The sequence below is a fragment of the Aegilops tauschii genome, chromosome 7 (assembly GCF_002575655.3).
Source record: "Aegilops tauschii subsp. strangulata cultivar AL8/78 chromosome 7, Aet v6.0, whole genome shotgun sequence".
Lineage (NCBI taxonomy): Eukaryota > Viridiplantae > Streptophyta > Magnoliopsida > Poales > Poaceae > Aegilops > Aegilops tauschii.
This window is the reverse complement of record NC_053041.3, coordinates 291,080,909-291,096,227: the sequence shown is the minus strand read 5'-3', so window position 1 is coordinate 291,096,227 and position 15,319 is coordinate 291,080,909. Positions and strand designations below refer to the sequence as shown.

General features: G+C 43.6%; 1 protein-coding gene and 1 long non-coding RNA gene across 13 annotated transcripts; one reads left to right on the top strand and one right to left on the bottom strand.

The window, feature by feature from the left end:
• Positions 1 to 1,800: 1,800 nt before the first annotated feature.
• Positions 1,801 to 5,143, bottom strand: LOC109757619 (uncharacterized). The gene is made up of 3 exons (XR_012188672.1): positions 4,891 to 5,143; positions 3,289 to 3,372; positions 1,801 to 2,056 (listed from the first exon to the last, which is right to left on the bottom strand). It is a non-coding gene; the product is annotated as an uncharacterized lncRNA (long non-coding RNA).
• Positions 5,144 to 5,330: 187 nt separating this feature from the next.
• Positions 5,331 to 10,291, top strand: LOC109757620 (uncharacterized). 12 transcript variants are annotated; one of them, XM_073503091.1, is made up of 6 exons: positions 5,331 to 5,638; positions 5,837 to 5,944; positions 6,521 to 6,628; positions 6,993 to 7,112; positions 8,037 to 8,202; positions 9,751 to 10,291. In XM_073503091.1, the coding sequence occupies exons 1-5, from the start codon at positions 5,331 to 5,333 to the stop codon at positions 8,053 to 8,055; spliced, it is 663 nt and encodes a 220-aa protein (XP_073359192.1). In that variant the 3' UTR covers positions 8,056 to 8,202; positions 9,751 to 10,291. The 12 variants fall into 12 exon arrangements, 4 of the variants coding, with proteins under 4 accessions (XP_073359192.1, XP_073359191.1, XP_073359194.1 ...); XM_073503090.1 differs by having other exon boundaries at positions 7,966 to 8,202; XR_012188668.1 differs by having other exon boundaries at positions 5,630 to 5,763; positions 6,235 to 6,628.
• The last annotated feature ends 5,028 nt before the right edge of the window (positions 10,292 to 15,319 follow it).

Genomic DNA, 15,319 nt, shown 5'->3' with positions numbered 1-15,319 from the left:
AAGATCTTGGAAAAAGACATCTGACTGATGATAACTCATTCTTACGTCAAACTTTGAAATGAATTTGGGAATAGCTCCGGGAAAATTAGAAGAGTCAGGTAAGATCCTGGGAAAAGACATGTGGGTTAGGGCCCACTCAACAGATACACCGTTGAACGATTTAAAAGAGAGATTGCGTCGGTTCAATTAAATGGCTTGAATAAGGTAAGACCTCGAAATAGCTAGAAAGGATTAAGAATGGAAATGTGAATCTTCTGAGATATCTTCAGCACTCCAGAGAACATGAATAGCAAGAGGTGGATGATTAAGAGATGCACCGACATGAGAAGAAAAAAGAACGAAGAATGATGAACCTGAAGCTCCCTTAGTATATTCATGAGAAATCACCAGATAAAAAACATTAAAGGAAAAGAATGAAGAAACTTCCCATCAATAAAAGGATACTTGATTAAGAAATCCGAGTCCTTGTAGAAAAGGGTGGGAGGGCGGGAAAACAAAGGCAACTTGGGATGAATGAAACAGACATCATTGAGAAAACTTAGAATTGATCTTGCGGATGGGGAGAATGATGGGATCATCTTGAAGAGGAACGCACCGGTTGGAAATAGAATTAAGATGGCAATCTCGATGGTCAAGAATGATTAGTATCCACATAGGAATACGAGAACACCGCTTAGGATAAGGTATGGAATCAACACTTGGCATTGAAGCAACTCGAATACCACAAAACAAAACAAAAACAAAGGATTTGGCTTGCAGAATAAGCCAGAACAAACATATGATAGAGATTTCGTCCGAAGTTTTCGTGGTGGGGCCCACACGGGCTCGATCGTACAGCACCATCATGTACAAGGCAGTGCACATGACATACGAAGCGTCCCCGAGTCGGCATAGCCAAGGACTCTTTAAAACACTACGAGACCACTGTAAAACCAACCGTGGAAAGGCGGACCACTAGACGTCGAACCCCAATCTCATATCATGCATCTGTCGGAAAGATATCCTAAGAGCTACTTGAATTCCCACTTATAAACTCCCGAAACTTTCTGGTTATGCAATCTGGTGTTGGGGATACAGGGGACACAATATATCTCACCCAAACTAACAATACCTAGATCCAGCTGTATCCATCCTTCAACACATAACCAAGAAACCTTCAGAAATCATGTACCTCAACCTTCGAAAAGCATCCGTTATACGAGTTATGGCAATACTCCCGAACTCCCGCCCCAGTACTAGGTGGCGTCGAGGTGATCTCACCAACAACTGCATAAAAGAGATTTTCGATGTCGGCGAAACTCAGGTATTCCAGAACTGCAACGATAAAATTGTGACGACAACACCTCGGAGCTCAACTCCCCGGGACACTGCCACAACCCCTAAATGTCAGGAGGCACCAAGAACAATGTTCTCGTCACAAAACCATCGAAACGATTCCAAGATACCCGCGTGATCCTAAAAAAGTTTTTTTAATGAAATTTGAGGAGAGAAGAGTCAAAACTTCTACGTCAGAAGGCCTCACCAGAGCGACGAAGGGACTGAGGAGTAAAAAGAATCCTATTCTCCGATATATATAATCCTAAGACTCAAAACATTTTTGTTCTAGACTCAACAACGCCAGCGATTCGATCAAGCAGGGGGCTCCTAAGTCGGGCATGGCTCTGATTACCAACTTGTAACGCCCACGGTGCGGCTATATCTCCCACCTGTCGAGGCAAGACTTAGAGGCATAACCGCATTGTGGTTTTGTCGCAAGAAGGGTCATCTTCACACAATCCCATGTAATGAACAAGAATGGGATAACGAGAGTTGGCTTACAATCGCCACTTCACACAGTACATAAATAATTCATACATCATCCAAAATCCACACATAGACCGACTACGGTCAAATCCAAATGAACATAAGATAACCCCAAATGCTAGATCCCCGATCATCCCAACTGGGCTCCACTACTGATCATCAGGAAAAGAAACATAGTAACGACCACATTCCTCGTCGAACTCCCACTTGAGCTTGGTTGCATCATCTGCACTGGCATCGTCGGCACCTGCAACTGTTTTGGTAGATTCTGTGAGTCACGAGGACTCAGCAATCTCACACCCGCGAGATCAAGACTATTTAAGCTTATAGGAAAGGATGGTGTAATGAGGTGGAGCTGCAGCAGGCACTAAGCATATATGGTGGCTAACATACGCAAAAGAGAGCGAGAAGAGAAGCAACGCAACGATCGCGAAGCTAGAAATGATCAAGAAGTGATCCTGAAACTACTTACGTTCATGCATAACTCAAACCGTGTTCACTTCCTGGACTCCGCTGAGAAGAGACCATCATGGCTACACACACGGTTGATGTATTTCAATGAAGTCAAGTGACAAGTTCTCTACAACCAGACATTAACAAATTCCCATCTGCCTCATAATCGCGGGCACGGCTTTCGAAAGATAATACCCTGCAGGGGTGTCCCAACTTAGCCCATTATAAGCTCTCACGGTCAACGAAGGATCAACCTTCTCCCAGGAAGACCCGATCAGTCTCGGAATCCCGGTTTACAAGACATTTCGACAATGGTAAAACAAGACCAGCAAAGCCGCCCGAATGTGCCGACAAATCCCGATAGGAGCTACACATATCTCGTTCTCAAGGCACATCGGATGAGCCAGAGTCGGGTTGGCATAGACCCTGGTTGCCCAGGGGGCGCCGGACATCGCTCGGTTTGGGCCAGCACTCGAAGGAGCACTGGTCCGGGGGTTTAAATAAAGATGACCCTCGGGCTCGCGAAAACCCAAGGGAAAAAGGCTTAGGTGGCAAATGGTAAAACCAAGGTTGGGCCTTGCTGGAGGAGTTTTATTCAAGGCGAACTGTCAAGGGGGTCCCATAAATCACCCAACCGCGTAAGGAACGCAAACTCAAGGAACATAATACCGGTATGACGGAAACTAGGGCGGCAAGAGTGGAACAAAACACCAGGCATAAGGCCGAGCCTTCCACCCTTTACCAAATATATAGATGCATTAATTAAATAAGAGATATTGTGATATTCCAAAAATATCCATGTTCCAACATGGAACCAACTTCAACTTCACCTGCAACTAGCAACGCTATAAGAGGGCTGAGCAAAAGCGGTAACTTAGCCAAACAACGGTTTGCTAGGGAAGGATGGTTAGAGGCTTGACATGGCAATATGGGAGGCATGATATAGCAAGTGGTGGGTAGCGCAGCATAGCAATAGAACGAACAACTAGCAAAACAAAGATAGAAGTGATTTCGAGGGTATGGTCATCTTGCCTGCAAGGTTCTCAGAGTTGTCGAAAGCTTGATCCTCGTAAGCGTACTCAATAGGTTCCTCGTTCACGAACTTGTCTCCCGGCTCTACCCACAACAAGAACACAAGCAAAGGAACCACAATCAATCACGGAAAATGCACAAGCAACATGATGCAAAACATGTATGATATGCGAGATGTGGTATGCGATGCATATGCGTGCTCCGGAAGAAAAAGGGTGAACAAGGAAGTAACTTGGCAAACCAAGTATGCCACTGGAAAGATGAGATGATTTCGGTCGAAATCGATATAAAGATCACCGGAAACGGATGCACGGTTTGCAAATGGCAAGCAAAACAAGAATGTCACGATTCTGCGATTAACAGCATGGTAGCACTTAGAATGCAACAAGTAGCTATGCTATAACACCCCAAAATAGCAACAAAGCATATGGCAGTAATCTACAGGAGATGCTTGATAAAAGATGAACAGTGAGCTATGGCTAGATCACAACATAACAGGTTCAAACAAGCATGGCAAAAGTGCAAAAGATATCAGGTTCACAGACTTGGTGAAATTACTGGACATGGCTGAAACAGCATCAGGTAGCAATGTTCAGAGCAAGCAACCAACATGCTACAAGAACTTAACATAGCAAAACAAGGCACGGCATAAATCTACTAAATGCATAGAACAAAAGACCCTTACTGACCATGAGCCAAAAAGGACCAGAAGATATGATGGCACCCATGTAACCATAGCAAGTATCGTTAACAGGTTTCAGACTTAGCAGAAAACAGAGCATGGCAGAAACAGTATTATGAAGTCATCTTGGTGAGCTTGATTCACTCACCACAAAGAAATGCATGACAAAAAAGCATACCTACAGCAAGATGGCATGTTTATGAAGCTAACCATGGCAAGAGCAAGTTCATAGCATGTATGAAACAACTACAACAACCTTTGGCAAAATTGAATATCATGTTAACAATCTGCCAGGAATATTTTATAGCGAAAGTAGAGCAAGATTAAGACATTCTATGGCACTCCATAATTTCAAATAGGTGCATGGATGGATAGAGCACAACTATATCTACAAAACATCCTTACTGAACATTCCCAGAAGAAGCATGGATCTCACTATCGCCACAAGGATACATAGCAACAAAATAACAGCAGTAACAGACTGAAAATACTAAGTCCCTGATATCAGAAACATCACGAAGCCTAGTTTGCATGCTTGTGCTAGTCACCACAGAGATCAAAAAAATACATGACATACACCTCTGTAAATATGGCATGGCATACATCAAAACACATGTAGAGCTCCTACTCATAAGATGCACACATCAATTGCAACAAAAATAACAAATCACCACGTTCTGATAAGTAACAGCAGGTAACAGCATATAGCACTCTTGCACCAGAGATTTGGGCATCAAGATGGACTCAAATGAACATGGCATAAAGGAACAAAATGAAGAGCATCTCGAGAAGAACATTTAGATATATCATGCACGCAAAACGGAGTAGTATGCAGAGAGTTATGATGTGATGAACAGGAGCATATAATGTAAAAATCCATGGGACCAGAGAATTTCGGGGGGAGGGAAGAAAAAGTCAACCGTCTCAGATCGGATCGGGCGCGGCCCAGGCTCGCCTGGGCTTCTCGCCGGAGCAGAGGCGACGGCCGGCGTGGAGAGGAGGGAGACGGCGAGGGAGAGGAGCGGCCGGAGGCGGGGCTCGGCGGAGGAGCTCGGAGCGCGGGGCGCGGCCACGGGCGGCAGCGAGGGCAGCGGGGCGAGGCGGCGGCGTGGTCGCCGGAGTAGCACGGCGGCCGGCGGAGGCAGGCGGAGGACGGCGGCGGCGCGCGGGCGCGCTGGAGGAGGAGGCGCGCGCGGGGCGGCGGCGGCTCGGGCTCCGCGGGCCAGACGCGGGCTCGCGGGCCGGCGGCGGCGTGGCGTATGGGCCTGCCACGTGGCGCCTCTGGTAGGCTGCGGGCGGCGGCGGCGATGTGTCCGGTGGCGGCGGACGCGTCCGGCCGGCCGCCGCATGAGAGCCACGGATGCCTGCCAAGGAGGCGGATCAGCTCGCCTCCATCGTCAATACAGCCGCCGCGCCACCACCCTCCTCCGGTCCTTACTCCCCCTGCAGCCCCAAAAGCTCTGCTGGTTCTTTCGGCGAGATCCACCGTCTCCTGAGGTCCTTATCCACCCCAGCTCGCGAGGAAGCCTCGGGAGGAGGGGAGCCCTCGTCGCGAGGAAGCTGCGTAAGGAGGAGCTCAACCGGGCGTCGCCGGCCAGAGAAGGAGAGGCGCGGATGCCTGCCAGGGAGGCAGATCGGCTCGTCTCCGCGGCTGGAAAGGGCTCGGTGGTAAGTTTGGCTTTTTCTCATATCTCAGCGAGCCCTGCTGGGATTATTTGTAGACTTCCTTGCTGAACCCTACAAGGAGCAGACGCATTCCCAGTTTGCTTCCAGAGGATAAGGCAGGGGAAGAGGTGAACCTGCTTGCTCTTCATTGATTCCTAAATAAATATCTAATGTGTAATATTTTGTTATATCTCTGCTCAGTTCCAATTACAACATGGGGCTTCAAGTGTCTATTACTGTGGAACACCAATATCCGTGCATTTTAGTTACGACTAAGTGCCACACCAATGAATGTGAATGTCCGTTCAGGTAATAAGTATCACGATTAGCAATTTTGGTTTGTCCCCATAGTCTATGTGTGTCCCATGTCCTTTCAGCACCTTCTGCTATTTTCCTGCATTTTTCTTCCCTTCTGCTGCAGATTAAGTGACTGAAAGCAAACAAATGTTATTCTGGACTCTTCAGATTATCAAGTACAGTATACTGTAGCATATCAGCTTCTTAAATTTCTATTGCAACCTAGCATATACCAGCATAAAAAAGTTTCTTTTGCTCATCATGTATATTATGTTCCTCTAAATCACGTGTACCATTTTCAGCTATTAATAGTGCAGTACTACATGAAGGCAATATGTTAGCATATTAGGTACTACTATTCTTTGCTCTCTAATTTGTGAGCGCTTATGGTTTTGCTGCAGTACAGACTCGGCATCTATTCTTCTTGGTACAAACTAATGTTCTAATAAGGTGTGATAAATTTAATAATAAGAAGATATTGCAGAGATTAACACAATGTTTTCCTGCAGTTTTTTCACCTAAAATCGTCCTTCAACACAATGATTTTATTGTGTTAATGTCTTTCAAATCTCAACTTTGTACATGCAGTGTCCATCTTGGTTCTGGTGAATTGATTTGGGGAACTCTTGAAATCTGTTTCTTGTATATTGGCCATGATAACTCTTCACTTGACATTCTGCAATGGCTTCCAGCCAGGTAATTAGTTCACATGGGCTGCCATTTCCCATCCCTTCCTACTTTAATACATATGTTTAGGCCACTTGATTGCTTATTCTAGGTATGTTAGTTTGTGTATCATTCATGCCATGGTACTTTTTGTTGCTCTATGTGGTAGGTTACTTAGAACAGTATAGTTAAATGCAGAAAAAATATAATCAGGTTGGGAAAAGTGGAAACTGTCCATTGATTAAGGAACTAACTAATTAGTCTTATTATGCATTTTCGCGTACCATGCTGCAATGCTGCATTAGTTTTTGGCCGAAACTTCTTGCCTAGATATGGCCATTTTATTTTTGCTACACCATGGTTAGTTAGCTGAGCAATTTAAATACAATTTCAGGGTTTTCTTGTTGCTGCTATTCCTCGTGGATATTCAAGAGGCAACTTGGCACCTAATGTCAACAGCATGCTTTTTGGTGACGAGTGAAATGAAAGAAGGATGCAATGGAATTTGTATTAGGTATGTTTCTCCCTCTTCTCAACTCTCTCAATCTTCATCCCAATTCCCGCCGATAGTGATTGATACGGGTTTGTAGCTAGGTTCAAATATTTTCTTCCTTTCATTAAGCAACTTCCCTCACAAAATAATGTTTCATCGTTGTGCCTCTTACAGACTACAGTACCTATTACAGACTACAGACGACAGCTTACCTGTAACTCCCAAGTCCTATCACAATCTTGGTGGAATCTGAAAGACATAAAGCATATGCACCAATAGACCAAAAAATCCTCTCTGTTATAAAATAAAAGAATTAACAACTTATAGTACGTAGAAAATAGTGGTATTAGTTGAAACACCATTGTAAAGAGCAATTTCAGTTCATTGAAGATTCTGTCCCCTGTGGTAGGCTTTCTTTGCAAATTCTTTAGCTTAATTGATGTGTACTCATTGTAATTTTCAGTAGCAAGTGCATCACGTATTTGGTTAATGCATTGTTTTTTATTTTCCATCCATAATGATATTTGAAGACAAGGAATTAGTATGTTATGCTTTTGGGGGTTCAAACACTTGGATAAGATTAAACACATGTGCTAAATTGGCAGTCCTTCGTCCAAATTTTCTAGATCATGATACACCATTTGGCGACAAGTTCTCTACAAAACTGGTATTTTGATGACACATGGTCGTGTAGCTGTGATCAGAAAACGAGTTAAGATATAGTGGGAAAGGGACCAGAAATGTGGTCTGTATGACCGAAAACATCCTAAACAAGTGAACATATGGTTGTTTATTATTTATTATTTATCTCTGTTTTTTAGGAAACTATCTGAACTCTTCTGACCACCATTTGTTCTCTATTGTTTTTCTTTAGAAGTTTATCCATGATGGCCTTTTCCACCTAGAAAGTGCATCAAGGCCGTTGACCCCGTTTTTGTTCTATAGGCATCTGTTCTTCAAATGAGGCTCCAACCTGAGCAAGGGCATGGTTTGCAGATGATGTATCTACTTTATGTGTGTCAGAAGAGCCCTCCGACGCCCAGCCGCTGGTGTCTCTGCCCGAAGAAGGCTCATGGTTCCCCACCTCTCTACAACTCATATTAAAATTTTGGTATATTCTTTTCTTACTTTATTTCCCGTGAACAAAAAGTTGGAACCTATTCTTAATTTCCCATAGTGGTTTTGATGGTATTTGGTCAGTGTGTTCCTGACTGGAATTGCATGTATATCTTACAGATTAACATTGCAACAATTAATAAGGAGAATAGAAACATTTGCATCCTCTAATACTTTGCCTGCCATGCTTAGCGAGAATTCAAAATAGTGACCTTTGGATATCAATTATGGGTTTGTAATTTCGTGCCAGGACCTAAAAGCATTTTTGTCTCATGCTTCGACTATCATATCTATTTTCTCTGTAAATTCTAGACATCCAGTTCAGATTATGATCTTTGCATGCCCTTTTATTGTATCTTCTGAAATAGGCCAACATTACAAAAAAGAGCCACATGTTTTAGAAATTGAATCACCATGACAGCTTTTCAGGTTATGGTTCTTTAGCCATTTAATGCAGTATCAATGGTTCAGTGTGCTTCATGAAATGAAACATAATGTGTAGTTCAGCAGTTTTGAGCCTTACCCGCATATTTTTGCTTCACCCGTCACCACAGTGGTCTTACCTCACCTTGACCATGGAGCCACTAGGAGTATGATCAATATATGATCATTCTTAGAGTTGAAATTCTAATTTCCATACTAAATCAATTGCTTCCTTCATCAAGTGATTCATAGTAAACCAGTAAACATGAATTTTATGTGGATATATTACTTCTTTGTTTGCCATTTATTTTGTTCAAAATATTTATATGGCATTTTTCAAAAAGCTTAAGGTTAGAGATGTGGTGCTGTATGAGGCTATTGTTAGGATGGAAGATAAATTAATGTTAAAATATTTTTGATTTCCTTTATTCCGTAAACGGCAATACAAGATATGTTTGGGCCACATGATTCTATTCCAAAAATTTAAACAACTTGGCAATTAACGACGCATCAAATGTTATGTATTGAAAATTTGAAATGGATCACTTTGTCAGGTTGGGTTTTAGTAGGTCATAATGGTTTTATTCTATGACAAGCTTAATTTGTTTATAATGTAACCAGTTCAAGGATTGACGAGTTTTTGAGCCCTATGACCTTTGTACACTCAGGTTCGGCTGTGTTCTTTGTGAAGTATATGTCCTGCAAGGCTCATGTGCGTTGCACTGTTTTCACTTTCCAAGCTACAGTCTATACTCCCTCTGTAAACTAATATACTCCAAGCTACAATCTTTAGTGATCTGAACGGTCTTATATAAATTACAAAGGGAGTACTTGGAAGGAGATTCTTTGTATGTTGTTTGATTCCATTAGCCGTACAACCTAAATTAGCAATTAGGTATCTACACAATGTAGTGGAACCATTGTGCTTGCTGTAGTTTTATTTTAGCGTCGAAATGTTCCTCTTAGTTTGTTCTGTACTGAGAAATATTTTTGTTTTCCGGCCATTGTTTACTAAATCCTATAAACATATTACCTTATATGGCCTTTGAAGTTTCCATTTTATAAAGAGCTTTCCACTGATCAACTTGAGTATGGTATGGTTTATTCTTTTTTGTTGCAGCTATTCCAGAGAAGTTTAGAGATCCACAACCTTAGTAGAGATGAAACAATCAATCAGCTGAGATGCATCACATGATCTTTTTCTCTTCACTTTGATGGGTATTGAACCCATAGATCAGCTTATCAATGGAACTCTTATCAGCGTTGAGAAGGTGGCACAAAATCACGCAGGGTGATCAGCTAAGAAGCATCAGGAAGGACTTTTAGGATGGTACCGTGGTCAAATGCATCCTAGGATAGGTCCTTTAAGAATTATGGTGTGTTTCCCTCCTTTTGTTTACCATAGGCACAGAGGTTTAGCCTCAATTTATTATGATATTTTTGTTTAGAGTAGATGCAGAACTGAGACTTACCCAGGTTGTGAGAGCTGGTGATGATTCTATTAAAAGTCCCTTGTTGCCTGCAACGTTTGTCTCTGTAAACAGCATAACTAACGTCGTATGGTTTCCAATGTGACTAAGATGTAAATTCTTCCTTGGTGTAGTTTCTAAAGCACAGAGTTGCCGAAAATGGAAATATTTTCAACATGCCATGATTTTGAATGGGACTTTGTGCTACCAAATTATAATGTGTACATACATCTCATTGTAGATAACAATCCATCGTTTTTTGCTGCTAAAGGGTATTAGATTTGTTACCATATGTGCTTGCCCATAACTAAACAAAGTAAAACATAGATTTACATAGATATTATTTCAAATGGGACTTATGTGTATATGCATTACATTGTAGACAACAAGCTACCGTTTATCCAGACTAAAAGAGATTAAATCTGTTGCCATATGTGCTTGCCCACAACTAAACCTTGAATATCTTTTCATCACGCACATAGAATAAACATGGTCTCAATATAGTACGATTTAACACATGGCCTTTCTACTACCAGTATCGAATATGTCCTTGCAAAATGAAACTATTTTCATCGACAACATGTCTTTAGTGGGTCTTTGCGCCATTTGGCACAACGGGTCAACTAGTATGAAAAATAACCAGTGTGGTTTCATTGGGACTTGATCAGTGGATATTTTTGAGTATTTCAATATGATAGAATCAATGGATATATATATCTGCCAGAAGTGTACAGAAATATATTTTCGAAAAATGAGCAAAGGCACCCATTTAATAAATCATGTTTTTAGAAGCATCTAGGAGTTGGTTTCACTGGATTTGGAGTTCAAATGAATTCCCTATGAATTGGCAAAGTTGACAAATATGAAGAAATGGCTCATTATATTGTGTGGCATAGAAAGTATTAATAAAAATATTCATTACCTATGTTATAAACTCAGGAGCATCTAGAAATTTGAATCATGGCATTTGGATCAAAGATGATCTCTCTGTGATTTTCTAAAGTTCATCATAGAAATGGAAAATGGGATTTTATTTAATTTGTGTGAGGAAAGTTGTTCTGGAAAAATGTGCATGTTGCACCAAGAGGTAGATCATGATTTATGGAGTCACTAAAATTTGAATTACTAGATTTGGAGTTCCTAAGAGTTATTTGTGAAGTTTACAAGTTTACAGAAAAAGAAAAGGGAAGGGTTTTACCCTTATCCTGCGCACTGGGTGGGAGATAGCAGTGGGCCGGCCCAGCGGCTCAGCTGCGCGGGTGGCAGGGGCGACGTGGAAGGCGCCCTAGACGGAGTACGCCTTCGCTGCGCATGAAGCGGGTTTACTCCCGACCCGTCTCCACTTAAACGGGCGGGGCCCTCCCACCGGATCGGTGATGAGCGAGGCCCGGTGCTCAGGCCGTCTCCTACCTCCCGCTTGAACAGAGCAGAGGCAGTGAGGCGAGGCCGAGCAGGAGCTGGCGTTCTCCCCGGCGGTACCGGCCACCTCCGGCGATGCCCGGCATACCGGCGTGCTCAAGAGAGCGTGCTGCATCCTCCGAGGTGCGCCACGATCGCAGGGGTGGCAGACGCGAGCGCATCATCGGCCGCGGCGGGCGAGGCCGGCGGTGGTGATGGAACTCAACGGAACAGCCACGGGTAGGAAAGGGAGAAGCACGGGAGGAGCACGCAGTGATGGTGGAGGTTCTTTAGTGCGGTCTAGAGGGGAGGAGGAGGAGTGGTGGGTGCGAATTTAGGCGGAGGCCGACGGCAAGGCTCCGGACATGGTGGCGGATGGAGAGCGCGAAGAGGGGAGTGGGTTAGTCCAGGGGATGCACGCGAGGGAGAGAGAGCCAAAGGAGTAGAGAGGGGGCTCGGGGGCGGCCTTAAGTAGCCGACCCGTGGCTCACCGTGGATGCGGCGCATGGGTGGCCGCGGCAACGGCCCGGGCGGCCAAGAGAGAGAGCGAGGGATTGTCCGCGGTGCTCGTGGGGGTGGAGTAGGGCGCCAGGAAGAGAGAGTGGGTGCGGGATGAGCTCCGGGTGGAGCCACGAGCTCGCAGAACATTGGCAGGCTCGGGCGCCATCGGGCACGCGCCACAGGAGATGAGAGAGAGGGGGAGAGGAGGGGGCCTGCACGGCTGTCGTGTTGCGGACGTCGAGGACCTCGACAGGCGCGTGGGGGAGGCTCGAGGTGGTCGGGGGACGCGGCGTCAACGGTCGGGAGCGCGATGACGTGCTCCAGAGCATGTCTTTGGTTGGCGTCTGCGTCTTTTCACGCGCACCAGCGCGTCCACTTGTGTCTGGCAGCTGCAGGGGGAGTAAACAATGGGAAAGTTACATTGGATGCCCTGGGAAGCCACTGGAGGAGCGTGGGGTTGAGAGGGATAGAGGAAAAACTACTGTCCAGGGAATAAAAATGGGGTTCTACCCCCCCCCTTAATCATGGCTCCTCGGGCAGGGAAAGATGCAGGGGGTAGAGGAGGGCCAGATGAGGCTGTGGGAAGAGTTTCAGCTCATGGAGATTAGTGGAAGGGGTTGAAACTTGCATTTTGAAATTCTGCCAGAAGGTGTTTAATGATTGTTTGGGCAAGGAATTTAATTTCACTTGACATGAAACTTAACAGGATGAAATGGCACATGGAAGTAGGGTGTTCCACCAAGTTTGAGCTCATTTGGGCAAAGTGGCCAATGTAACTTTGGTAAACCCTAGAAATCAACAGAAATGGCTTTTCCAAGATTTAGTCATGAAAATCTATTCTCCTTGATGCACCACTTGCTGTAGCGTCATCATTTGAGGGTTTGAACATGTCCACAAAAATTCATATCAAAAGGACACACTTGGCAATGTATAGTTGTTCAAATTTGGTTCTGGACAGAAAGGGTTTTAGAACACTTTGATCATGATATCCTTCTCTCCAACTTGTGTCATTTGGTCTAGATGCATTATTACACCATTTGAGCATGTGCACCAAGTTTGAGAGCATTTGGACATGTTTGGCAGTGCAAAGTTGTTCAAACTTGGAAAAGGACATAAATGGTTTTGAGAGGGTTTGGTGGGGCTATATTGTTCTCCATGACATGAGACTTTGTAGTATCCTCAAGTAGGTCATTTTTGACATGCTAGAATTTTCCTGTATTTGATGGAGAATATTTCCTTTGTAAACATTTCAAAAACTTGAAATGTCCAGAAAGGGTATTTGAGGGGTTTGACCAATAATTTGAACTTGACCATGTGTTGAAACTCTTATATATGGAAAATATATGTCCACTGAGTTTCCCTGATTTTTCTCAGATATTTTTGAAGCTTTATAATAATTTTAACCTATTAAAGACCATTTCTGGCCTTAAGAAAAAGCCTTTAAATAAAATAGGAAAATAAATTTTGAAATTATATTTTTGTGGTTTATGGGAGTCCTATACCTAATAGGTTTCAAATATACCTTTTGAAAGATGTTTCACACCCCAAATCAAGTACTTGCAGTGCAAATCTCAATTCAGGGATTTTTGGAAAACTAATTTTTCAAAATACTATTTGGCCAAATTATTTTTGTAAGAAATTATTTTTATGTCCTATACACATGGCATGATCATTGGGCAAGGTTTTGGATCAAGGAGAAGGAGTATAAGAGTTGGAGGATTTATTTGATTTTTAGAGCACTTGCAACCAACACACAAAAATCAAATCAAGCAAAGTCCAAAACACTCAAAAGTTTTTTGTCAAACCACATTTTACCTTGATTTATTAGCTTAAGTGTTGTGGCATGAAAATCAGGGTGTGACAGACCTACCCCCTTACCAGAATCTCGTCCCCGAGATTCCCAAACTAGGCATCGAAAGGAATACAGAATCTTGGATTCGGGGTCGTCTTCACGTCCTCATACTGTTTCTGCTTTCGTGTGGTGCTTTATTGATCCCTGAAGTAATTGATGATGTGGCTTTGTGTAGACGTCCTTCTTGATCCAGGTTGCTAATGGTCTCTCGGATAGGTCAGGTCGGGCTGGAGGTCGATGGCTCAGTGATCGATGTCCTTGTAGAGATCCGGCTAGTTAGGAAGTTGAAAACACTTTCGGAGTTGTGTCGCGTGGAAAACGTTGTGCACAGTGGGTAACTCAGGTAGTAACTCCGTATGGTAACTGTCATCTCTTCGTCTCGTAGTGATCTCAGAGGGGGTTGTTAAATCTTGGAGTGATCTTGAAGAGGGCCGATGAATCTTGGTGTGGGTTTCCTTGTCATGGAAATGCTTGGTTCCTTAGAGAGGAGTGGCTTGCAAATACACCTGGTCTTCGATGCGGATGTTTACGTCTTGACGATGGTGGTTGGTATAGTTCTTCCTCCTTGACATGGCGGTCTTCAAATGTCCCCTAACTAGCTGAACGACTCTTCTTCCGTCTTCGGGTAGACAAGTATATCACCAAATAACGATGACAACTAGCTTGTTCGAGTACTCCGTGAAGACTTGCCCACGGGGTACATAGGGTATAGGTTGGGGTATCGGTGGTGGTCACGGTTGAGTATTGGTCAGGGTCTTCTCGGCCTGGGGCCAAAGCCCATGGTCATGATCTGACCATGTTATGGCTTGGCAAGGCTTTAGGGATTCAAGGGTTCTAGGGTGCGAGTGAACGTTTATCATCTTATCCTTGAGCACAGATTCTGAGACACCAACAGTTCTACCTAATCCTTCAAACAAATCACCTTATTCCACCGAAAGCATTATCTTGTATAGGTAAACTCCAATCATTACTCATGCTATTCATATCCTCATGACTCCCAAGAGGAGGTCTAACAAAACTATACATGTCAACTATCCCCAAACTCATATCTATGCAAAAATAATCCATAGGCAGAACGTACAAGCTGCTATGCTTGAATTAAACATCACAATCCAAGTGCTCAGCCCATTCTTCCAAGGTCCAAGGTAGTGCATCTCTATCCTAAGGAAACACGTCGTATGCCACTCCAAGATCTTTTTGCCTTCCTATGAATCAACCCCAACAGCCCATTAACTTCCATCGATCACTACACAGTCCATTAATTCTACAAATCGAATGTTTATGGTGTTCCACATGATCTCCTAATGTCCTATAATCCCCAAATACTTGAAAGGGCTATCTCTACTATAGTAAGTCCACCAATTTCCATTATCATGGTCAAGTAAACTCCAAGGTCAGGCTTTATATAGACCCCTAAATCAACTCCGACAATTAACCCAATCTCCTAGTTTATCGTCCACCGAGAAACA